Source organism: Typopeltis vanoorti, chromosome 26, assembly GCF_054136105.1.
Source record: "Typopeltis vanoorti isolate ZY-2024b chromosome 26, IOZ_Tvanoo_1.0, whole genome shotgun sequence".
Classification (NCBI taxonomy): Eukaryota; Metazoa; Arthropoda; class Arachnida; order Uropygi; family Thelyphonidae; genus Typopeltis; species Typopeltis vanoorti.
This window is the reverse complement of record NC_143574.1, coordinates 28,977,748-29,005,273: the sequence shown is the minus strand read 5'-3', so window position 1 is coordinate 29,005,273 and position 27,526 is coordinate 28,977,748. Positions and strand designations below refer to the sequence as shown.

The window sequence follows — 27,526 nt, the reverse complement described above, 5'->3', positions numbered from 1 at the left end:
ACAATTCGTAATTTTTGTGTGAATGGATACATTTTTGATTTTGGTACTTGGAACAGTTGCCTTAAATGACTGCTTCTAGCCTTGAATATATATATAATCAATCCCACATAAAATCCTTTAAATTCAGGATGTCCTTTGAATTTATCATTTTATATAGATTAATTTGCAGATGAATATTACATTGACAAGTAAACTTTTACATGACAATAATGCTGATGATTACCCATGCTTTCAGATATTTCATACTACTGCTATCAGAAGTAGCAATTGTATCAGTTTTTATATATATTTGGTAGAATTTTTCCTCTTGGAAACTGAAATTTTTTTTTTTTTTAATAAATCCCTATAAAAGACAAGCAATTTAGACAGTGTGTTTGTGTTCCAAGGTATTTAATTCTAAAGCACATGTAACTTGTCATACATTGTTTTTCAAGTACTGCAACCTCCAGCTATTCAAAAATTCAGTCTCAAAGCTGTCTTCAGAGTAACTGGTTTATCATGTTAGATAGCTCTTCTCCTTATTGGCTGAGTGAACTTTTACGTCTGTTGCCATGGCTACATTCTTATAGACCAATTATGGAATGAATTCTGATGTTATGCCAGTAAATACAATTCACTATGAATTTTTGAAATTTATTTTTCACCACAGTCAACATAAAATAGCATTTTAAGATTTTGTTTAGGACTTCTATAGTTTGTCGTGGAAGTGGGTGAATTTGCTGAATTGATAAAATCTTTAAAATTCAGTGTGTAGGAAATTAACCATATATAATAAACTAGAGGATCCTTGCTTTGTGGAAGGGCAGAGCCTGAAGTTTATATTTTGACTTGCAGCCACTCAATCCAGTCAGTCAGTTAAGCAACACATACATGTGTCTATATGTTCTTCTTGTAACAATTTTATTTATACAATCGTAGATATACATATTATTTTATATCTGTTATATTGCATATTACTATTCTTTTGTTTTTCATGTAGGTATTGAACGTCATCGAGCAAGAGTAATTTTTCTAAGTTATGAGCCAGAAGGCCCGATTGATACTACTCTGGTTCTTGTGGGGAAGGTTAGTGCATGAAAATTTTTATGTCTGAATGTTTATCATACATGTTTGTTATTTCTGGTGATTGTTTGGTTTTAACCAAATTTTTAAATACAAACAATATTAATTTTTTTAATGTTTAGTAATTATCTCTGTGTTTGTAAATATCATGATATAAAGAAATTATTGTATTTGGCTTAAATTTGTAATAATGATAAGCAGACAAAATGACACATCTCTATGGAGTTGATTTATTGTAGGAGGTATGTGCCACATCATTTCATCATTTTGCACTCATTATCTTGCCACTTACCATACATATTTTGAGGAATGGCTTCTTGTTCCTTCTGTCTTTTGAAAAAATCCTTCCATTGAAAATGTTTTGGCCACCTATCTTTATATTATTTTCTGGAATTTCTGCATTTCCACCAAAACTAGCCACACTCTCTCTCTCTCTATTATTATCCAGATGCCTCTGAACCAAAGCATTATGTAAAGGAAAGCCTCCTCTCCCCAGTCAAGTATGCAGTCTTCTATCTCCCTAGCAATATGCAAAGTAACACTTAAATTTTTCAAGTGATTCATAGAAATCTAAATTGCACTTACCTCAATAATGATGGGGTCCCCTCCTTTATTATACTTAACATCCGTTCTAATATTTTCCACAAATTTGTATTAGTATCAGGTATTTGGAACCGTTCTTCCTTTAGCAGTTATTTTCTTTATTTTTTACTGTTGTTTAGTCATGACTATCATTATGTGATATTTCAAAAGCATTCTATACTATGGCACTGATGCATACTAGAAAAATGGCAGCCAAGACATTGATGTTGAATGATATTAATATACAGGTTTTAGTGTGGTGTAGTGTGTGTTTAATATGTTCATTGCAGAGAGAGAGAGAGAGAGAGATAATGGTTCGTGATACTAGAAAGAAAAAATGGAGAGAATGTTTGTTAGAAATGTTTCATGAGTGAATGCAAGAAATGAGAAGCATGTCAAGAGCAGGAAAATGAACTGACTGATATTAAGGACATGCAGCGGGATTTTGAAAGTGTTACGGAGAATGTAATGGAGGCAGTGAATGATAGTGCACGAAATAGGAATAAGAGTTTGAAAGAAGTGGATGATGAGAAGCTAATGCAGAAACTGCACTTATGTGGTATCCTTTACAAGACAAAACAGGAGGGTGATGATTTATGGTTTTAATGGCACAAGGACAACTTTGTTGTCCTTGTGCCATTAAAACCACAAATTAAACCCCTGCTATTTAATTTGTACATGAATGATATAGCAGAAGATTTGAGGTGGGGGGGGGTATTCAATTGTTTGCTGATTGTGCAAAACTGCAAAGGCAATAGTTGATAAAGGTGATATATCTTGTAGGATGATTTAAATAAATTGACAATGTGGGCAGAGGACAATGGTTGTCAATTTAATGTTGCAAAATATAAGATTAATGCATTTTGGGATGAGAAGATTACATATTTTGTATCATATTGATGGTACTAAATTACAGGAAATTAAGAGACTAGTGATCTGGGAGTGATAGTGGATATAGATTTGAAATTCAGAGGGCATATTGCAAGAGTTAGCAAAATAGTTCAGATGATTACTTGAATGTCGAAGAGCACATTGACTAGAAATGATAGGGAAATCATTATCCCCCCTTATAAGGCTATAAAGCTTTATAAGGCACCTACATTTCTAGTGCACCAGGAAGTGGTGGAGAGGATTCAGAGATGAGTGTCCAAGCTCATGACAGGTCTATGGAATGTTCCTTATGAGAATAGATTGGAGGTGAGTGTGTGGGTTGTAGAGTTTAGCTGACAGGCAGAGGAGAGGGGATATGATAGAAGCTTACAAGTTACTAAAGAGATTCTATAAGATTGACACAGAAGAAATTTTTCAATATATGGGGAGTTGGAGGGAAAACAAGGGGTCACACTCGGAAGTTGTCTAAGAGTGTGGTTAGTAAGGGTGTGCAGACTAGGTTCTTTATGTGGTGAATGAATTGTCAGAGGTGGTTGTGAGTACTCCAAGAGTGAATAAGTTTAAGGAGATGTATGACAGGTATTGTGTTAATGGATAGTGTGTGTCTCTGGTGATAAGTCTTTTGACTCCATGGAGTACCAGTTTAGATAATAACAATGTACAACCAATTTATGTACTGTTGTTGGATCCACTGGAGACTTCAGCCAATGTCCCAGTACATTCCAAAGCATTCAGTCATGTTGTGATCAAGACTTTCTGTGCAAACCAGCAAAGGTTTTTTTATATTATCTTACCAAAACTGTTAGCACCTGCATATGAACTTAGAGATCATTCACTTTGGGATGATGGACTTGGCTATAATGTGTTGCCCAGACATATGCCACACCCGCACTTTTTCATCTGAACTGAAAAGGTTGAGGTATGATGCATTATTCCATATCACAAGTTTTCCATGCTCTGTGGGCCAGTCATAATGTAGGCTGCATTGTTGATTGCCAGTTGATGCTATATGTTAATAACCCTGCCTTACAATGCTTTGCTTTTGACACTCCACTCATGCAACACTTTTCAGTTAAGACCAGTATCCATTTATGACACTTTACTTACTACATGTGCATATTTATACGATGTTGTATTCATTCATATGACACTTTTAGCAACATGATGCTCCTGTGAATCATCCAGTGCACCGTTTTTGTGAACCGTTTGTTTACAATGTTGTTTGCTGCATCTTTGTTTTGGTTTCTCTCTGTGAATTATAAATCTGCTATTTATTGTTAATAAATGGCAGATAAAATTCAATGGAGTGTTGTGGCTTCCAGTGAAAAGATGCATAACCTTATTACATTAGATACTTAAGATATCAAACACTATGGTAGGCCACCAGCTAAACTTACTTTGCACTACTGTTGTTAAAAACAAAGATAAAGTGAAAAAGTGTTGCACTAGTTGATACTACAGTTATCTGTAAATGTGACAATCTTATCCAGAATGGAAAAATTTTAATGGTGTAGATTGATAGCTAGACTGGTTGTTGTGTTCCCTTAAGCCAAGCTATTCAGAATAACTTTTACCTTTGTAAAAATTATTCTAAATTTTTTGTTTGTGTAACTGACAAAAAAATTAAATATATAAATTAAAAAATAAAAATTACCAATGAAGATGTCTTAAAATCCATTGGCAAAGCTAAACATCTTGTACAAATAATCAAGAAACGAAAAACATCATATCTTGGCCACATCATGAGAAACAGCAAATACCAACTTCTATACAAACTATTTTGGTAGGAAGAATTGATGGCAAAGGAACTAGAGGAAGAAAAAGAATATCATGGTTCGACAACATCAAGAAGTGGACAGGAAAGAGCAGTGCACAACTGCTCAGATTAGCACAAGAGCGCAGTTTGTTCGCCAAGATGGTCGCTGGCCTTCGATAGAAGATAGCACAATAAGAAGAACTGACATAAGTTAATTCTTTATCTACATCATGTATGCACATATGCGATAGCTTAAAAAGTTACTAAATCATTACGTGCATCAACAAGTGAAAAAAGCAGTGATTTGCTATACGACAGTGGTCTGGAAACTAATGTATCATATGACTGGGGTATACACCTGTATTTCAGAAACTTCCTTTGTCTATTGGCTGAGGTGGCACCCTCACATTCCCAACAGCTCATAATATAGCCTACACTTGCTTTTGGCTGGTGCAGTCTTTTACAAGTATCACACATGGATAGGCGACTGATATGCTATCTTATGATAATAACATCAAAGTCTGTGAATACTTCGCATTCCAATTGCAGAGTATGATGTACGCTCAGCTGTAGGAGTGGGGGAGATATGAGAATACTGTAGTCCATGCATGACAACAGGAATGTACTTTAGTGCATTTCATTCAAAAACAGGAGTATTCCAGTACTTATTTCTTCATTGTGCTACAACTCCAAAACAATACTTAAATAGCATGTAGTATTATTTCTAAATATCAAGTGATCATTTTGCCAAAAGCAAAACCAGATTTTGATGTCATCCTTTTATTTATTACAAAAAAACTTTGTATACAGTAATGATTATTTAAATTCGTTAGATGTGGGGTGATCAAAATTAAAATATCTCTTTAAGGCCTCTTGTGGAGTGCCATCTAGTGATCCAAATGCTGCAAAACTTTACAGAATACATTGTGCGTCATACAGAAGTGATATCTGAGAAAAAAAAGTAGTTCCTAAAATCACTACAAGGGGTATTGTAAATACCAGATGCACAGAATTTGCATATCACTCAACTCAGTAGGTGACAAGGGAATTGAAAAAGATGGACATGGGATTTTTTCCCTCATTCTGGTTGTTAATACCATACACCATAATGCCCCTAACCTCACCCAAACATGCTTTGCTTGTGAAGCTATACTACATAAATAATTGCAATGTTGTTGCTGCACTCCACAAATTTCGGCACCTGAACAAATGTCGATAAGGTTTACTATCTTCATGTGCTCTGCAGCCATTGATTTGTTGCTTTGAAGAAACAGAATCATTGGGATTTAGACCTGACAGAGGTCACAACAAGTGAATGAAGTTGCTGCTGCTGTTGTGGAAATAATAGGCAGATCAAAGATCATGGAAGATGATCTTTGATCTGCATTTTCCTCAACAATTTCCCAGGATCAGGCAACTAGCTACAGAAAAAAAAAAAATCATTACTTCCTACTAGATAAGTGGTAAGTAATAATATTATTTATACATGAAAGCAGATAAATTCAGAATTCACTTCATATTCTTAAAAAAAAAAGTTTCACGGGTTCTTTGACTTCCCTATAATTTCCCCAAATTCCAAGAGCTACAATAGAAGAGGATTAAATTTGAATTTGAAACAATAGTTTTTTCCAATTAACAAATGATATATTTAAATTTTTAACTTTGTGTTTGTTACGTAAAATGTGTGTAGTCATGCTGTGTAAATTTAAATTAAATATAAATTATGTTTTATTTACATTATATTTAAACAGTATTTCATTTTTACTTTGATTATCCTGGGCCATGAGTATACTAACAGTGCAAAGTAGGTCACATTAGTATGAAGGTTGAGAACCCCTAAAATAGAGAATGTGGTTTGTTTGGCAAAGTCCCAAATTGCCAGCCCATTCTGCATGTGTTGATTATCCAGATGGATACTTAGTAATGACATGCACTATGGGAAGGTGGGTATCAGATATTGAATCAGAAGCTTTAGCTATTTAGTTCTGTATTCCTTAATAAATAAATAAAATAAATCTGTATTCCTTTTAGATCACATGCAGTTCTGCTTATCTCAGTTTAAGTGGCCTAAATTATTTAATAATAATTCCTTATTTATTTTTCTAATAAACTGTTTCAATGGATTAATTAAAAATCAATTTGCTATATATTTTGCCACATTTACTACCATTTAATACAAGTCTTCATAAATAACCATCTCCATAGGGAGTTACGTATGACACAGGTGGGGCAGATATCAAAGCTGGTGGTGTTATGGCAGGCATGCATAGAGATAAATGTGGAGCTGCTGCAGTAGCAGGTTTTTTTCAGGTATGAAAAGTTTTTCTCACAAGACCTTGGTATGAAATGTTTTACAAAATAGTTTTTAAAAAAAATGTATGGAAATAAAGTTTACATATAAATTTTCAATTTTTGTATAGGTACTAGCTGTTACTAAACCAAAAGGAATTAAGGTGTTAGGAGGCATGGCAATGGTTAGGAATAGTGTTGGACCAGGTAATTTTTGCATATTTGGTAGCAACTGCTCTGTATTAAGGTTAATGTATATGAATCTTCATAATTTTTAAAAACTAAAATATTTTGGGATATATCTTTTTATCATGAGAAAAAATTTTGCTTATTTGTGAAATTTTTCTAATTCAACCTCCAAAGACATACTCACTGAGGATTTATCGTAACATGTTGCTGCATAGTATGGTTTATTTAAATTATAATACACTTTATATTTATGTATTCCTATGTTGCATGTTAATCTGAGAAGCGGGAGCTAACTAAATAGTAAAGGTATCAGTACCTATGCAGATGATGGCAGTAGGATTAGTTATTACTTATGCATGATGATTCAGGTTTTTTTTTATTTTAATTTTTATTTGTTACTGTTTCTTAAAAGGTAGACAAAGCTTGATATGATAGAAATATTTAAGTTGAGCAGTCATTTTATAATATGGTTGCTGACTGAAGGTGGATGCGTGCATATGTTTGTATGGCTGAAAGTCAGAGTAGGTGAATGAATAAAGCATCAAATTTTGTTCTAATCATCAGGAAAACAGTCAGCGGAGACCTTACACACACGGAGGATGGGAGGGAGGGAAATTATAAAATTTGGTTATATCTAAGAACTAACCAGTAAAACATAATTACATTCTCTTATTTCACAAAGAACAATTGTTGAAACTTATAATGCAGTTCTTGAAGTTCTAACTTGAATAACTCTTAGATCTATTAGAAAATAACTTATAATTATGACTTCTCATTGCTTTAAAAGATAAATCTTTCCAAATGTTCCAATACATTCCTACAGTTAACAAGTATTAAAAAAAAAATGTAACCTAATAGGTTACATTTCTTTTTTATACTCCTACCCATGAAAGCTTGTTACTGTAGGTCATCTTCGTGCTAGATTATTTAGAAACTTTGCTTTAGAGACCAAACATGGAACTTTTTCTAGCCACTTCAGGCCTTAAATAAGTGGGATGATGCTAGTCTCACTTCACATAGTGAAATTCATCAGAGGAAGTTGAACCTACAGTTTGTTAGTTGGAGAGAAGGTATGCTATTCATTTGGCTAGCTAAACCAGTTGAAATGAATGAAAAAAATATTTTAAAAATTTAATAAAACAATGGAGAATGTACTATAGGTTTATATAGTACTATAGCCTTTTGTGGGTGGGAGCCACATAAGGAAAAAAGAGAAAAAAAATAGAAGTCTCCACATAACTGCTTGGAATTTATAGGATTGTATTCTGATCCATTTGTCAGCTTCCTATAGAGTGTACATTTGGTATATATCCACTTCGATACTGAATGAAGGATGGGTTGGTAATTTGGAACTGAGCTGACCAAATTGCATTTCTGTTGAATGAAACAGTTTTTGTAGTTTTTCAAAACAACTTGTCATTTTAATTAAAAGAAAAAAAAGTATAATGATTTTGTATTTCCTACATGTTTTTCTTCACATCCATATGAGAACAGACACCCAATCAGGTGTCTGTTCTCCTAGTCCAGACACCTGATTGGGCCAAATGACTCAAATAATCCTTACTGGAAGGAGGGCCTCCTTCATTTCCTACTCCATACAGTATCCACATCCACTATCCAAGCTCTAGTACTCCAACAAGTGTGTCAACGCAGTCCATAAATGGCTTGAGTCAAAAATCTCAGCTGCTCATGTAGCCTACACTACAATGTCTACATAAAAATTAGCAAACCCAAAACTGTTTGTAAGCATAAAAATAAATAAAATAATAATAAATAAATAAATAAAAATAAGCAGATGTAAAAAAACTTGCCTTCTGCTCAAAAAGTTGAGCTCCCTCACTAAGAATATTGGGCACAACTATTGCCCTTCCATACTTCCACCCCTCTCTCTCTCATTCAGATAGTACCATGATAACATCACCTAAAGATAAGGTTGATATCTCTTAGCATCAGTTACTTCCTCAAAATCTTATGTAGACAATCGAGAAAAATTGCCTTCCATTTTACTTTATGGAAAAACTCACTGCGTGCCTACTGTTTTCTACCAGAAAGGAAGATATCTGAAAGTTCCTTGGTAATCTAGATATCTGATATCTTCTGGTTCAGATTGTATCCTTCCAGTTGTGCTAAAAATTTGTTCCACAATTGGTATCCGTTCTGAAGGTAGATTACACAAGCTCTATAGCTCGTGCATCTACTCATAGAAGACGCAATGGTAGCAACCTTTATGTAGCCTAAAAAGGAAGATAGAAATCATCCATTAAATTATTATCACATTGTCTTCACTTTTGTACTTCTGTTGAAAGCAATCCAGGTCATTAACAGCCAACTTTATTACCTCAAGTCCCACCAAGTATTGGGACAGTTGGAAAAACTCATGTAATCAAGTCGCTCTTGATATTTCTAAGGCATTTGATCCAAACCTTCTTACTGAGCTACTATTTTGCTCCCTCCTATTTGTGATTGGGTTTTGTCAGTTTCCTCTCTGGTCATTTGTGTCATGGTAGATGGTTTCCTCTCTCATCAGATTTTGCTGTCAATGCTGTAGTATCCTCCAGTGCTCTGCGTTCCCACATTCTTTCTCCTATACATTAATGATTTGTTTTCATTAATCCCAAATCCTATCCATAGTTTTGCAGTAATAGTACATTCCATTCTTCATATGCGAAACCTTGTGGTGTTCAAATGGCATAAACTTTTAGAACTTCCATAACCAGTAGGAAAATTCTAGAAGAATAAACGTTAATCTCTGCAGTCTCAAGTGGAGAATGCAGAGATTAAAGTGAAGATAATCAATTCAATTTCAATACTACCAAAACATAGTACTGTCTGATTTCTCAGAAGAAAAGTCTTTAATTCACTCTTATTTTTTATAATTTTATGATCTCCACTCAAGATGACCTCTTCTTAGATGATTTTCACATAATGCCTCTCCTGGCATAAACATCCATAAAACTTCCTCAGTCTTCAAAAAACTGTCTTCTTTTGTTCAAAAATTACTTCTGGTCTGCACAACTCCACCACTTGGTAAATCTTAAATCGACCCAACCTTAGAATACTGTTCTCGCATTTGGGTTACACCAAACCTTCCTAAGAATACCTGATGTTGTGAGAAGAAGGAATTCTGCTTAATAGATGCCCCTCATAAACTCCCAATTGTTTTTTATACATGCTCTTTTTCTGCATTGTCTTTTTTTGTACATGTTCTCATAAGTGCTGCTCCACCAAAGAAGTCACCACTGTTTGTCCACTTTCCTCTAATTATGTATGTATGCTGTTAGTCAAGATCCATACAGTAAGTACCCCCCACCTTCATACTTATCTCCCAACTTCTCATGTTTTTCTTTCATTCTGTCTACCTTTGTTCTTTGGGACAGCCTTTTTTTTTTCCCAATTCCAAACTCCAGACCTTCTACAGATAACTTCTCTCTAATCATATTATAGGTATTATAGGTTTTGTAACTGCTCATGAGGTTCATATATAATTAGGGTTTTCAGATTATGTAAAAAATAAAAAAATATTAAAATAACAATAAAAAGTAAAAATCACATTGTGGATTGAGCTAAGGATTAAATAATCCAGAAACCCAGTTCTAAAGAGCAAATGTGAAACTTTTGGTCCAAGCCAGTTCTTGTCTCTGCTAAACAGGGGTGGTAGTCTATTCCACAGTGAGATCCAAATCTATAGCTTATAAGCTAGAGAGAGAGTGAATGTTACTCACTTGTCCAGCCTGGCTGGAAAATGTGTTTTGCTTTTTTTTTTATTGGACTCTACAACTGCACTGTTTATCTTGTGTCTTCCCACTGACATTTTCAGTTATCCATTTCTACCATGTTATTATAGATCAGAATAACAAGTGCACGTAAGTTTTATGACTGATTCAGTATGGTGAGCAGTTGAATGGGAAGAATAAGCTATAACTAAAAAAATATTACTTCACACGAAAACTGGAATGAAAGAATATCTGAAAGAGATCTGTATTCTAATGTTGATAAATTAAAGCCTATTGAATCAGTAATATGAGTTGTATAGTATGCAATGAAATTTAATGTATACATTATAAGACAACAAAAAATGAACATAAAAATTGCCCATGTATAGAGTGTTGCTATATTAGATTCGAAAGGTTTTTGGATCAGCTAGTACTATCCTTATTCCTGTAAATTATGGTTCTACTTCTTTCCATGTTATTATCCTGTTAAACAGGTAAACAAGTCAGAGAACCCACATAGTTAACAGAATAATATATTGTCCTCATAAATTTAGTCTGGTTTGAATCAATTGAAATTAGTCTCTTTCAGTATTTGGGCTTAAATTCTGTTGCACATTTTTGGTTTTAATACTTATGGTTTTAATTATGCAAATCTGTTTTAAAAATTATTAATTTTTTAAACCTTTCCATTGTTTGAAATATAATTTACCTTCTGTGAGATATTGAGGACTTCAATTTTTATGTTAGGATGCAGATCATATTGCCAAACTTGAACTCAGACAGCTATATTTGATCTCTATAGAATATGACTGGGTTTAGACATAAGGACCTTTTTAAATAGGCATTTGTATTATATCATTTTGGAGTTGAACTATTTCCTCCAAAACAAGATGTAGTACTGACAATTTTCATTTTGGTAGTATTTTCTCTCTGGTGACATTGATTGTTCTGAATCATTTTGTGTGAATTCTGTTATTGAGAAGTTTTATTCTTTTGCACTTCAGTGATCTTGAGTTGATCTCTGATGTAGGTTTGCTCATTACAATATGCTATACTTCATCAGTTTTTAGTTGACAATAGAATGTTTTCTTAAATACCACTCTCCAAGCTTTGTTTATGCAAGAGAGGGAGGAATAGGCAATTAGATTTGGTTTATTAATTCCACTGATAATTTCCTATAAAATAATAAGATAATTATCTCTCTTTATTTATAAGGTTTTGATACAATTGCATTATGTGGATTACTGTGCACAGATTTAGTCCTGGGTTTCCTGGGGAATAAGGAAGTGGTGGAGAGAATCAACTTGATAAGATCTTAGTGATTTCGGTGAGTTACCAAAATGGGAAAAATTACTAAAGGAATTTTATAAAGTAGATGTTAAAGAAAAATTTCAGTATATGACATGACAGAAAAGAACATAGGGTAATCTCTGGTAGTTGTATAAGAAAGTGGTTAGCAAGAGTATGAAGACTACATTTTTTTTTTGCCTGAAGAATGCTGAATGAGTGGAATGGATTGTCAGAGCCAGTTGAGTACATTCCCAGCAAAAATTCTCAGTTACATCAAGACTCGTAAGTGTACGTTCCTTTAATGTTATGTGACGATCAGCATTCATTTTGCTAAATTATGGAGACTACGACCATGTTAGGAATAATTGCTTCAATTTCCTGACATTTCAACCTCCATGTTAAAGTCATCCTCTGGAGTATATACACACACATGCAAAGATAAAGAATGTGACAATGATTTGATCTACTGGCCTGACCACTAGTGAAAAAAAACCCATCAAAATTATATCCTATTTCTAACATCATCAGAGAACAAATTCATATTAATACTTTTCATACAGCAGTAATGGTGGCCTAATCAATAATTTAACATAAGTGTTTGTTATATTAAGGCTAAGATCCTAGATGACTACAATCCTAATTATACATTATACTGGATTCTTAGAACAAAAGGGTATGTGGATAAGAATATGGATGGCCCATATTTTGAGATTTTTAGACCACCATTATTGTTAAGATTGGGATAAGAATTTCATAGCCCTCTTTAAATTTGCACTCATACATGTTTTGGTGTGATGTAATGTGAACATGTTCCTTTTCGGTCAATTCTATATGGAGTATTCGGGGCATGATCAGAGAGACCAGATTTACCATAGTTATTAAATTTAATGTGTTGTAATGCTCCTTTGTTCAGATAGGAATTGTACATCCTCTTTCACCTATGTAAGGCAAATTACAGGTGCAGTGAATACAATATATTCCAGAGTGGGCCAGGGTAAGACGGGGATCCTTGGAGTAGAATAGGTTCTTTAATTTTGCAGGAGGTTTAAAGGTGGCATTAAGGTTGTATTTCTGTATTACTCTGTTTATTTTATCTGATATCTCTTTAATGTATGGAATGACTATAGTTTCATTGTAATCTAGTTTATTTTTATTATTAGGTGCAGTCTTGTGAAGAATTTTGTTGATAGTATTTTTACTATAGGCATATTTTAGGAAGGTATTGCTGATAACTTAATTCATATTTAAGCACTTGCTCATTGGAGCAAATCTTTAAAGTCCTGTTTTTTAGTGCGTCGATGACTCCTAGTTTTTGTGTTGGTTGGTGGTAAGAGTTTGTGTATATATATGACCTGACACAGTTGTAGTTGCTATAATTTACCAAAATGAAGGTAAATTTTAGTACTAAGCTTGTTGGAACACGTGCAGCTACTGCTCAACATCCCTTCACAGTGCACCTTGAAACCCACAGAACAAGTTTCTTCTCCTCCTTCATCCCTGCAACTGCTGTGCTGTGGAACAGTCCTCCCCTTGTTGTTCTCTGGGAAATACAATATACAGTCATTCAAATCAAATGTGATCAAGTGCCTTCTCTCCCAACCCACCACCCATACACGGTACTAATGTACTATAGGTTGATCAACCAACCTCTCGTGTATGACAAAGGTGCACTTTCTTTGTCCAAGTAAAGTATACTCTCTTTGGATGTATCTTTTGAAAGAGACATCCCTTTAAAAGGAAATGCATTTCGTATATACTTAATTCTACAATATTGAAACTGTTATGCATGTTTAGAATTGCCTGGGTCTGAATCCACATTTTTTAAATGTAAATAAAAATTCAAATATACAAAACTATTGATAGAAATCTAGATGCTGAACCAAGATGTGTGTCAGTCATGTATCGGATTTCAGAGCCTTGGTGTAAGATAAAGAATGCAAAGTTTCACAGTAAAATTTTTATATTTCTGTATTACCTAGTGATATTTTTTTGGTCATTCTTTCACATTTATTTATGGATAAAATAATTATAAAAACAAAATATATTACAAATGCCATTCGTAATGTTTTTTTTTTTTTTTTTTATTTCTCATTTATAATAAGAAAAATTGAGAACCCTGTTGCCATTAATGTGAATGTCTTCTACAAACAGTTATAAACCTATCATATATAGTACTCTAGCTGGACTAAGGGTTAGATAACCTTGTCCTAGAGATTAAACATGATGCTTCAGGCCTCTAATAAACAGGATGGTGGTCATTCATCAGCTGGCAAAAATTGTATGCTACCTGTATATTTTCACAAATATGGCATAGTGGCATATAAACCTACCAGAGATTTTAAATACTTTCAGATCCTGCAGAATCAAAATTAAAATCAAGATATATATATTGCTTTGTTGGTTTGTTTATTAGTATATTCCTATATGTTTTAATATTCAGATTTTGATTTGTTTTCGTTTATGTTGGTTGGAATTATTACAAGAACATGACTTTCTTTGAATTCACTATGCAGACTTTTCTCACAGAAAGTTAAGAAAAAAGTTTGACCAAATTTAAGTTAGAATAAAGATATTTGAAATAATTTCAGATTCATATGTTGCTGATGAGTTAATTACATCTAGAGCTGGTGTAAGAATTAGAATTGGAAACACAGATGCTGAAGGACGAATGGCTATGGCTGATGTGCTCTGTCATCTAAAAGAACAGGTATTAATTGTTATTATATATTGTTTTGTAGTGTCACAAATTCTTAACAGCAACTACACCAGTTGTTGATGGAGTTTATGAATTTTTTTTTTCCATTAAATTCTTTTTAATGGTGAAGGAATGTAAGGAAGATTTTGACATTCACCATCGAAAACCACAAGGAATTTTTTTCTTCATACAAAGCTTTTACTCTGATTATCTATCAAGGATGAAGCACTTGTTTTTCTCTTCTACTTTTGCTATACCAAGAAGCATCTTCTTTTGTAAATGTCATGGACATAACTCCATGTTCATCAGTTTGTGAAATGACCATTAATAATCAGTTGGTCTGAAATATTCACCATGAACATATGCATGGCATATGTTTTATTCTGTATCCTACCATTTTAGCTAGATTTATATGTTCAAGAATAAACTGCAGTCTTTTTCTCTAAGATTAGTTTTTTTTTTTTTGATATAGTATTCCATTCTTGGTGTGAATATGATGCAGATGAACCAGTATTCAATATGTGGGAATACTGGTTTTATTACATATGGGTATTCTTTGACTTATGACCATCCAAAATTAGGACCAAAATTTCCTTAAGACAATTTCTATTCAGATGACTGCACTATAAATATTATTCCTGACAATTTTAATTCAAATCACTGAATTATGTCTGTTATTGAGACAGTTTCCTATGGGAACATGACTCATGCATCTTAAGGGGCTATTAGACATAAATTGTTGGACTGACTTCCTAATTTTTTAGAATTTTTGATTATAGTATATAATTCAGTTTTAGTTCTGTTTTATTTGCATCTGTATTGACTTTATTTTGTTGTGCCATTCAAAAAAAAAAAAAAAAAAAAAAAGAAGTAAATAATCCCGTATCTTCTAAACCGAAGAGTAATAGTGATTTGGGTAGGCAATAAAATGGTGCCATTGAGATGTTTAAGGAGTTGGGCAAGATAATAGGGAGGAAGAATTTTTTTTTACTGAAGCAAACATTTAATGTCTATTGAGATGGGCTTTCTATTGAAGAAAATGCTAGAATGTATCTACATTCATGAAGAAGTTAATATTGAATGCCTAATGTTTTCTGTGCTGCACATATCTAATAACTGTGAAAAATCTCTTTTTATATTTTCTTTAGCAAAAAAAACTTATTATTTTGCTTTATAATAAAACTTTATTTTGAAAGCGAAATAGTAGACTTTTTTTTTTTTTTTGAATCCCTCTTGAATTGCTGGAGTTATGATTCACTTCATATTTTTTTACTTATGATCAGGTGTTAGAAAAAATTTTATATAAAATAAAATATATGTAAGAAAGCCTGTGTAGCTCAGTGGAAGTGGTGGTTGACCACCCAAAGGAAGATCGGTTCAAATCTAGTCGCCAATTAGGGGAACATTTTCTAAGCTGTTCTTCTACCAGTTCCTGAGTTAGCCGATCTCTGGCGCAGACGTGGTTTTTTTCCTCCCCGAAACTTGGGCTTTTTCTCCTGTATACTCAAGAAAATCGACCATAGAATACACACTATCTCAGATATTGAATATATAACGTTAGGATCAGGAACCACGAGATGGCTGTGCTTGTCACCCATCTCTTCACCAGATGCCAGATGTTGTTAGTGATAGTCTTGAGGAAGTTATTTCTAATTGGCCTCAGGTGGAGATTGAACCACCTCTCAGTCTCCAAAAATTAGATAGGGCTAAGACAGCCTCTTCTATTCCCTGTAAGGGAATTAAAGGTGTTAGCATTTTTTTTTTAAATATAATGTATAAGAAAATATAATTGTATGGTATAGTCCAAAAAAAAGAAAGTGCTCAACTTCAAATTCCCCTTCAGTATATATACTATGAGATATACTATTTGACTGCATGCACGTTGGCAAACATTTAAACAATACTTAGATGATCCAATATCAGAATCCCAGTGTCCCGAGAGCAGGAAATTATGACCAACTGAGGAGTATCTATCCTAAGTTATGTGGAATAGGAACAGTTGCTGGATGGGAAGGATATCAACAGTGCATTGGAAGCATTTAAAAAATACTAAATGATGTACTATCAGCATGTGCCCCGAGAGTTCAAAGAATAAATAGGGTAGGAGTCAAATTAATGCGTAATCTTATTAAGCAAGAGATTTGTAAGAAAAAGATGATGTGGAAGGAATACCGTGTGCATAAGGATGATGTCTGTTATGAAAATTATAAGCAGCAGGCTAGAATAATCACAACTGTTGTATGGAAAGCAAAGAAAAGAAACTGGCTCTGCATGCTAAAGAAATCCACAAGAATTCTATCGATATGCTGCAAGTAAAAGAAAGAATAACTCTTCTACGTGCAGATGGCATGAGGGTAACAGATGCAGAAGAGGTTTAACTAATGAGTGCCCATTTTGTTAAAAGTTATCAACCTGGTGTATGCAAAATTGAGCTCACTGCTACCTCTTCACTGAATGAAGAAACTCAGGTGTCTGAAGATGAGGTATTAGAGCTATTGCACAAACTGAAATAAGAATTCAGCAATAGGGACTGATGGGATATCAGCACGTGTGCAAAAAGTGTGTTCAGCTGAACTGGCTATTCCTTTGACCAGACTGTTAATGAGTCTCAGAACAGAGAAGATTCCACAGGAATGCAAGAATGTAAGGTAATTCCATTGCACAAGGGTGGTCCAAAGACCACTGTATCCAACTATTGAACAATTAGTATCTCAGGAGTGGTGAAGATTTTGGAAAAATTGGTTAGGACTTTCCCAAATGGGTTGACAGTGAATCTCTACTTTGCAATGAACAACATGGGCTTACTAAGGGAAGGTCATGTTTTAGAAACTTGTTCACATTCTATAACAATGAACTAGACAAGGGGAATGGATACGCCATTATACTTTTGAATTTTGCTAAGGCTTTTAACAGAATACATCATGGTAGACTGTTGCATAAATTGGAGAATGTGGGTTTGGATTATAGAATATTAGCATGGATAAGAGGATGGCTGACTGACAGATATCAAAAAGTGGTATATGGGAGATGTGAGTCTGTAAGAAAGTGGTGTACCACAAGGATCAGTGCTTGGTCCACTGTTATTTAATCTCTACATTAATGATATTGGAAAGGATTTGATAAGCAACATACAGCTGTTTGCTGATGCAAATATAGGTAGGATAACAGGAATGCTGCCGATATACAGTACTTGCAAATTTGATTTGAATGATTTGAATAGGCTGGAATTGTGGCCATGGGAAAATGAATGTTAGTTCAATGTCAGTAAATGTAAAGGCTAATGAGTGTTAGTAGATACGAAGTTGAAGTTCAGGGACAATGTTGCAAAGATGCAATTACAACTCAAAAGATAAGAATGATAAAGATAAATTATAAAGTGGCCAAATGCCTCTTTATAAGGCCTTGATAAGACCTCATTTGGAGTATTGTGTGCAGGACTGTTGTGTGTGTGTCTCCTGGTTTCCATTGTTATTCTGATATAGTGGAGAGAGTGCAAAGTAGATAGTTAAAAATGATATCACAATTCTGGAATATTGATTATGAAGACAGATGAGAATTTGTGGATTGCAGATATTAGCAAACAGGAGAAAAAGTGGGGATAGGAGCGAGACTTAAAAACTTCTGAAAGGGTCATACAGGATTTCAGTTGATGGAATTTTTCAATTAATGGAGGGTGAGGAAATGGCAAGAGGGCATCCCTTGAAGCTGAGAATGAATGCTGCTAAGAAGGGGGGGGGCTAGATTTTTCTCTTATAGGGTGGTGCATGATTGGACTGGATTGTCATCGGATATCGTGAGTGTAAGCAGTATGAATGAATTCAAGAATAAGTATGATAGCTGGTGCATGTAGTATGTGGCCTCCCTTGATGAGTCCCTGACTCCCTGGAGGCTTCACTTAATAGTAATAATTGAAGAGCACATTCTACACCATTTTATTTAGCTGTAGCAATGGTGTTGACGTTGGAAGAAAAGAAGTTTGTTGTTGAGCACCATTTCGTTCATACAGAGTTGGTAGAGCAAATGATCCAAACCTATAAACATCTTTGTGAGCAGTTTTTTGTCATATCTGTACGTGTGACTCAAACAAATGGTGTCATCATTTCCTTAATTGAGGAGTTCCGAAGTACCGTGAGCATTTTGCAACACTGCAAAGGGCATTTGGGGAGACCATGAACTGTTTACACAAATAAAAATCACGGGCATGTGCTGGAATAAGTGTCAGCACCAAACAGTGGTAAAATTTGGGATACTACGGTGATCACTACTAAGGAACTGGGTGCCTTTTCATACATCATTCAGATGGGTCAGTGTTTAACCGCAATGGATCACACTACATGGCGGGAATCCTGTTCATGCGTGCTGCCAATGTCTATAAAGATCCATCCTTCCTCCTTAATGTCTGGTTCTCAGACAGAGCACATTTCCATCTAAGCGGTCATGCAAACAAGTGAACCTACAGGTCTTGGTTTTCTCAGGACCTGAATTTGTTTAAGAGAAACCTCTTCACAGCAAGATGGTCACCTCATGGTGTGCGTTTTCCAGCCATAGCATAATTGGGCCCTGCTTCATTGAAGAGGGCAGCATAACCATGATCTTAAATACCGAATGCTGCATCAAGAATGTGTTTATTCCATTCACCCAGGATTTACATAGGATGAGTCATGCAAAAAAAAAAAAAAAAAAAAATTCCATTTCGTGCACAGGTATTCCAACAGGACAGAGCAACCTGTCACACATCACATAGCGCTTGAGCCTATTTATCAGACCACTTCCACAGGAGGCTCATTTTGAGGTTTGCAAAATTCCCTTATGTTCTCCTAATCTCACATCACTTGATGCCTTTCTTTGGGGTATGTAGAGCTTCACTACTTTCTTTGAATAGCCTTTCATATCTATATGTAGATATGTGTAAAAGCTTTGTGTTTTCCCATTAGATCCTATGGTTTGCATTTGCAATTCTGTATTGTGCTGGGGCTGATTTGTGTAGTTTAATGAGCCAGATATGGTCTTGATGTTCAGAAATGCATTTATAGACTGATCTTCCTGTTTGCCTATAGCATGACAGATTGCATGAACACGGGACCTGATATACTCCAGGCAGCATCATTGTTGAGAGTTTGTCTTTTGACAAACCAAAAGGCTTGTAATCATCCAGACCAAGACTAAGTGCAAATATTTCAGCTTCATTTTTTTCCCTAAAAAAAAACTGCATTTCAGAGTTATGTTTTGGATTCTTGGAAAAAAGAAAAAAAAAAGTGCAAAATCTTCTCACTTTATGATGCACAATTAAGTTGGTAAGGGGTAATTACCAGATTGACATGGATGAAATTTTTCATAGAATATCTGGAGACAGGAGAACGAGAAGCCATCCCTGGAAGCTGTATAAGGTGGGTGTGAGCAAGGAGGTGAGGAGTAGATTTTTTGCATGGAGTGTGTTTGGAATTCTTTCCTCAATATATAATCACAGCAGGTTTTTTTTTTTTTTTTTTTGCTTTGGAAACAGAACAGTGACAATGCACCAGCAACAATTTTTGTTCAGTTCAAAATTATTTCTTCACCTAGTGCTTTCTTGCTATGTCATCTCCAAGTAAATGAGCATTTTAGATCTTTGAAATGGGGAACTGGAAATTTAAAGAAATTGAAGCAAGAAAACTTTTCACATGAGAAGGTAAAGAAAAAAGAAGTTTAGCATCCAGAAAAGAAGTCTGTGATAATCAAGGATATTTCCAAAATTAAATGTGTGTACTAGATTCTAAGATGAAAATTATTATTAATTATTTTATATGAAATATGAGGGTGGTCTGAAAAGTTCTCAGCCTAACAATGAAAAAACAAATTTATAATTTCTAAAATTATTTTTATTTTTCAACATAATCTCCCTTAAGACTAATACATTTATTCCAGCTGTGCTCCAGTGCCATTATCCCATCCCTGTAGTAGTTCTCAATAAGATATGCAAAATACCCCTCTACAGATGCAATCACCTCTTGATTTGAAGAAAAACACTGACCAGCGAGGAAGAGTTTTAGTTTTGGGAAGAGATAGGAGTCAGAGGGAGCCAAATCTGGGGAATAGGGTGGATGTTCCAACAATTCATAGTGCAGATCCCTTAATTTTCCCATTGCCTAAACACCTTTGTGGGCAGGTGCATTGTCCTGATGAAAGATGATTTTTTCCTTCTGTAAACTGGGTCTTTTCTCATGAATTTTTTCGCCTAGTCTGACTAAAACATCAGAATAATATTTCCCAGTTATTGTTTTACCCTTTTCAAGATAATTACTAAACAAAATGCCTTTAGCATCCCAAAACACCGATGCCATTACCTTTCCTGCTGATGGAACAGATTATCTTTTTCGGTGCTGAACAACCGGCTGCTGTTCACTGTTTTGACTGTTGTTTGGATTCTGGTGTGTAATAGTGAATCGAAGTCTCATCCATATTAATAAATCGATGCACAAAATCAGTTTTATTTTTGTTAAAACTCTCCAAGCACTGTTCAGAGATTTTCATACGAGTGTGTTTTTGATCTACTGTCAGCAAGCGCGGCACGGCACCCATCTGGCACAAAGCTTTTTCATTTGCAATTCTTCATGCAAAATGTATCTTAAACATTCTTTTGAAATGGTTATAGTCTCAGCAATTTCACACACTTTGACTCACCGGTCATCCAATGCCATATCGTGCACTTGATCAATGATTTATGGTGTTGTTACACTTTTTGGACGTCCTTCATGTGGATCATCTTCAAGGCTGGTATGGCCACATTTAAACTTGGTAGCCCATTTCTTAATTGTCGAAAATGAAGGAGAAGAGTGCCCATAAACTTTTATGATCTTCGACTGAATTTCTTTTGCTGTTAAACCTTCTTTTACAAAGAATTTTATAACCACACGATACTCAATTTTATCCATTTCAGGGGATACAGAAACCACTACTTTTGCTTCAGGCAGCTGTATAAAACAAACTTCTTGATAGGATGACTTGCAATTTCACATGGATGCTTATGACAGATGTACCAACTTAGAAAAAAAAATAGTGTTGATAGTTGCCATCTATGGTCGAGGCTGAGAACTTTTCAGACCACTCTCATAATTACATATAATGAAATAATTATTAATAATTATCAACAGACTCATCATGTGAGGTCCCATTCTCATGCATAGCTTATCATACCTTGACTTAAATGCATTCACTGTGCCTCACTCCCAGACAGTGCATTCCAATCACACACCACTCTCCATGCAAAAAATCTACTCCTTATACTCACCTCATACAGCTTCCATGGATGGCTTCTTGTTCTCTCCTGTCTCCAGATATTCTATGAAAAATTTCATCCATGTTAATCTGGTAATTATCCAGTACCAGCATATACATCTCAATCATGTTTTTCCCTTCTTCCTTCTATTCACTAAGCTCTATAATTTGTATTCATTCAATCTGTCATCATATTCCACATTCAGGAGACCAGAAACCAACTTAATCAGTCATCTCTGGATCCTCTCCAACATCTCCTGATCTGTTTGAAAACCATGTGAATAAATCTGTGCAGTAATCCATATGATACTTGATCCAAGACTTGTACAATGGAATCAAAACATCTGTACTTATACACATTCTCCACATCATTCCTGTAATTTGTTGTGTTATCCCACGATTTTAGCAAAATGTCCACAAAATTTCAAGTCCCTATCCACCATCTCTCCTACATCATTCATATCCTCCACTTCGTCTAAAATATTCCCACTAATCCTATACTCTGCATCCCATCTTTTCTTCCCAAATTTTAAAACCTTACACTTTGCTACATTAAACTGATATCCTCTCTCTCTCTCTCACACACAAACACACACACACACCTATTTAGACAGTCTATTTACATTTGCATAATTCTTCCCATCATCTGCAAATAGCTGTATATCACTATTAAAGTCCTTTCCAGTGTCATTTACATACAAATTAAACAACAGCAGCCCCGAATCAGACTCCTGGGGCATGCCAGTAATGACTTCTCTTCTGGAAGATCCCCCCCCCCTTTACACAACCTGCTAATACCTATCAGGCAGCCAATCCAATGCACTAATCCACTAACCTCCCCCTCCCATCTGTTCCAGTTTAACTAGTTTATCATGTGGCAATCTATTGCGAAAGCCTTTGCAAAATCTAAATATACTACTGTATATGCATCCCCTGTGTCCAATGTATTTGTCACCTTGTTGTAATAAGTAAGCAGATTGCTAAAATACAATCTTCCTTTAGCAGTCTCATGTTGTCCATTAAAAAGAGATTCTACTGCTTTCAACCCCAGTTCTAAATCCTTGTCCTCACTAGCTTCTCCAGCACCTTGACCACAACTCCAGACTAGCAGATTATCTTATAATTCAAAGCCTTAGCCTTATCACTCCCTTTATGAAGTGGAACAATTTTACCATCTTTCCGATCTTTCTTTTGGAATTTGGGCTAATTGAAGACTCATGTTAAAAATCCAAGTTAAAGCTGTGTTAACTCCCTGGAACATTCACTCAAGACATGTGGTGATATACCATCAAGTCCCATAGCCTTGTTGGCATTATGTTTACTTAATTCCTCATATACCTCCTGCTCACTCACCATCATTGATTTCTCCCTCATTCCCATTGCTCTCAAGTTCTGCAATATGTTACATTCACAAGGAATACTTTAATGAACTGCTCATTAAAAATCTCTGCTATATCCTCCTCACTGTTTATCATCCTCCGATAACCATTCTTCCTTCTACTGGCTGCATACAAAAAAAAAAAAAAAAAAAAAAAAAAAAAAAAACTCCCTAGGATTTTTTTTTTTAGTGTCATTTGCTTAACTGCTACTCATACCACACTTTTGTTACCCTTACTGAGTCACCTTCCTTGCTTGCTCTTTGTATTTCTCATGTTACTGATTATCTTCACTCATCTTGTGCTGCCTCCATAATGCCTTCTTCTTCCAGAATGTATGTTTCACCTCTTCAATCATCCATTTTACACCTGCCTTATTTAATCTCCTGACCTTTGGAATACACTCAGTCATTACCTCTGCCAGATACTTTCTGAGTAGAGGCCAACTGCATTGATTTCCTTCTCATCCAATTCCTTGTTCCATGATATCACTCAGCTGCCTGAGATTGTCATAATCACCTGCCTTATAGTTCCACATATAACCTTTTCTCCCAAATGTACTGATATGGCTGGCCACCATCCAAATAATCACTTCATGATCACTTTCACAAACTCTAGGAAGATGTGACACTTACTTTAAACATCTTCTGATGAGATAATCAAATCCAAGACCCTTGATCCATATGTGGTCTCTGTTACGTGCTGTTTAAGGTAGTTATCCCTTAAAAACTCCAGAAATGTATTCTCTTTGGTTCCTGATGCTCTTTGGATCCTCTTCATTCGAATCTATATTACCATAATTGAATTCGTCCATAACGATCATCCTTTTCTTATTAGCCAGACCAATTTTTATAAACATTTCCTTCTCACTCCCTTCCACATCACCAGATTTACAGCAACACCCTATTAAACATTTCATCCTGTCCACTTCCACTTTACACCATATGCTTCAAAACCATTGTCAGTATTTGCTCCTTGCATCTCCACCATAGATGGGCCCAACTGCTCTGCCATCATCAGTAATGCTCCTCCTCCTCCCTTTTTGCCTTCTATGTTTTCACAAAAGACTACATATCTCTCCATCTGTTTCTGTCAGAATGTCATCCTTGTTCAACCACTTCTCACTGATACTAACAATTTTTGGTTGAATAAACTTTATCAATGCTGTAATTTCATTCCACTTGTTTTGAATACTTCTAACACTTGCAAACATACACACTAGCTCATTTCTTTTTCTATAACAAGTCCCACTGACCCCACTTCTCAGATATGACTCCTCCCCCCCCCCAATCCATTCCTGTCTATCATCACTAATATTACACCCCACCCCAGACTTAAATGTTATCCCCTATATCCTTGACTATCTTAATCCTTTCTCCTTGTCCATCCTGACCTCCCTCGTTTCCCTGTCCATCTGTGTTCCTTCTCTCTCATTCTCTTCACTCGTGCCATTCACCTTTCTATTCACAAACTTGCCTACCTTACTCTCTTGCTCTTCCACAATGCCTCTTGCTTCCTCAGGTGTTACATTCACTTCATTTATTTTCACTTGCAGCAACAGTTTCTCCAACTGACTCACACCAAATCTATTCAAATGTAGCCCATCTCTTTTATATCTATCTGTACCCTCAAACTCATCCCACACATTCATAAAATGAACTCCTTTCTCCTCACATCACTCTACTGGCATACCATTCATAATCTTTGTTTGCCTTTTCAACTCATCATTATCATACCTGGGTAACATGCTGACTACCTTCCACACTGTTATCTTTCACTCTTCTTAACAGCCTCATGACATCCCTTCTATGTTCTTGTTACCAGCCAAATCATTCGTGGCAAGTACCACTACCAAATCTTTTGCTTGCATACATAAATCCAGTGCTTCAACCACCCTGCTCATTCTTCCTCCTTGAAAACAGACCTTGTGTACCTTTTCACTTACCATGCCTCTTTTCATCGAATTTCTGTACCTTGCCACTCTAAAATCAGTCTATTTCTTTCAAATCTTTAATCCCCTTCTTCCTCTCATTCCCATGCAAATCTGTAATTCATCTCAGTTCATTTCTCATGTTTAATCATTTGCTTCATCTTTACCAACTCTGCTTTCATGTCTTCAGTTAGTTTTTCAGTGCCATTTACACAAATTGCATTTTCACTGCCTTGCACGTCTGCTGTCTTACCACTCACCACCGCTAACTCACTGCCATCTACATACTGTCTTACTCATTGCCATTTTTATCCACTGTCTTACTGTTACCATTCAAGCACTCAGCCATACCATTCATAATCACTTACTCTTGTAACTACATTCACTATCTTTTGCCCACTATTGCTTACATTCAATGATATCTCATAATCCATAAGTATGCTACACTTCTTACATGCTTAAACTCTCTCATCTATCCCCTCCACATAAATATTTTCAGTCTCTCCCAACCATACATATGGCATCTTACCATTTTAGAAATATATTTTATATACATTTTAGAAATATCCATGCCCTTTGTATTTGTCTTTTGCACCTTACATTTCACCATCATTTTACTCCAATCAAAACCACACACAAACATAAATTTAATAAATACAGAACTTTAACTACACCAAACGCCACCTACTCATCAACTGTTGAATTATTCCAACAAAGTATCTAGCACTAGAAAAAGGCAATTCGGTTTTAAAAAAAAATGATAAATTACTATTAGTAATAGAAATCTAAATGTTAACTTTTCACTAGAAATGTCTTTAGTTCATATTAAAAATTAAGTGTATGTATTTGACATGCTTTTCATTATATCAAATATAATTTTATATGCTGAAAAGCTTTGTAGCTTCATTAACCTCACAATTAATCTAGTGTGATTAATGGGATGTACTTCAGTTTATTTCAAATTAACTGAGTTTGAATTAGCCAAGATTTATATGCTAATCTTTTTTTTAACAACTGGAATTCTTTAGGCAGCAAGAGATCCGAATCCACATTTCTTTACTATTGCAACATTAACAGGACATGCTGTTTTGGCCGTTGGTGAAGGCTATTCAGTGAGTACTTCATATAAAATATTATATTATAATATGATGTGTAATTTCACACTGAGATTGAAGAGAAATAATTATTGATTCCTTCTCTTCCATCCCAGTGCTATCAATTTTTTTTCTTACATGCTAAAAAAACAAAAAGTACAATATGTTATTCTATAGGAATTAAAGTTTTTTGATAAGTTTAGAAAAATTAGTTTATTAAAAAAAACAAAAAAACATCAACTTCCTGATATATATACCCTTAAGGGATGTACAGGATAATTATGATAGTACTACATGAAAAAGTTACACCATTACTAACTTCCAATCAATAATTTTCCTCAAAATTAATCTGTTATCTGTAAAGACTCCAATATTATAAGATCTTATATTTCTGCCTTTTAAGGCACTTTTTACTGTATCATTCATCTTGGTCTTTCTCTGGGTCTTTTTCCTGCCACCCAGGCAAAGAACACTTGTTATTCTTTCCTCTCCCATTCTGTTTAAGTGACCATGCCAAGTGAGATTAGTTCTACTAACACATTCCTGAATGCTGACAATGTCAAGCTCTTTCCTAATATTCTCATTTTTAATGTGATACTGCCATTGATGCCATCTGTTCACTCCACTAAAAGAGGTCTCTAGTCTTTGATCAAGTGTTTTATTTCTAACCCAGCTCTCGGATCCATAAGTTAAAATTGGTTTGAATTGGCTTGTATACAACTAATTTAGTGTTTTGACTAATTTCTTTCTTATTTCATATAATATTCAGCTGACTTTCTACTATGCTTTACTAATACTGTTGTTTGTTTCCATATTTAATTTACTATCTTCACTAAAAATCGTGCCAAAGTAGCTGGAATGTTTTACTTGTTCTATAGGTTCACCATTCAGGATATAGTTGTCTTAAATGTTTCTACCTATTTTCATTGTCTTTTTATTGCTGATTTTCATACCAAATTTATTACAACAGTTATTCAATTTAGTTAGAGAATCTTGCAGATTTTATACTGGATTTATTCAGAGGTATAAACATCTGCATAAAAAGCTAAGATTAATATCACCAATTTTGATATCAGATTTAATACCACTTTCCTTCATAATTTGATCCATATAGATAATAGTAGTGGAGATAATGTGCACCCTTATCTCACACATGATTTTACCAGTTCTAACTGCTGACTTACAGCTTAAATAGAGACTTTAAGTTTATTGCTTAACTATGTATTGCTTGATATAATGTCCTATTTACATCAGATAACTTGATAATTAATACTTAAGGAATTGACAGCGTACACTAGAAATATAAATTAAAACAACTTTAATATATACTTTCCGATATTTCGGCAAGGTTGCGTTGACATCTTCATGGGAACTTAAGATAAAGACACGTGCACGCAAGTACTAC

At 34.7% G+C, this 27,526-nt stretch overlaps 1 protein-coding gene across 1 annotated transcript in view; it reads left to right on the top strand.

The window, feature by feature from the left end:
- Positions 1–27,526, top strand: part of Dip-B (Dipeptidase B) — a 93,995-nt gene that overhangs the window by 43,972 nt on the left and 22,497 nt on the right. Inside the window, exons 8-12 of the mRNA XM_090414946.1 lie at positions 980–1,065; positions 6,497–6,601; positions 6,712–6,787; positions 14,361–14,479; positions 26,056–26,139. Coding sequence (XP_090271072.1) covers positions 980–1,065; positions 6,497–6,601; positions 6,712–6,787; positions 14,361–14,479; positions 26,056–26,139 — 470 coding nt within the window. The remainder of the gene's footprint in view (positions 1–979; positions 1,066–6,496; positions 6,602–6,711; positions 6,788–14,360; positions 14,480–26,055; positions 26,140–27,526) is intronic.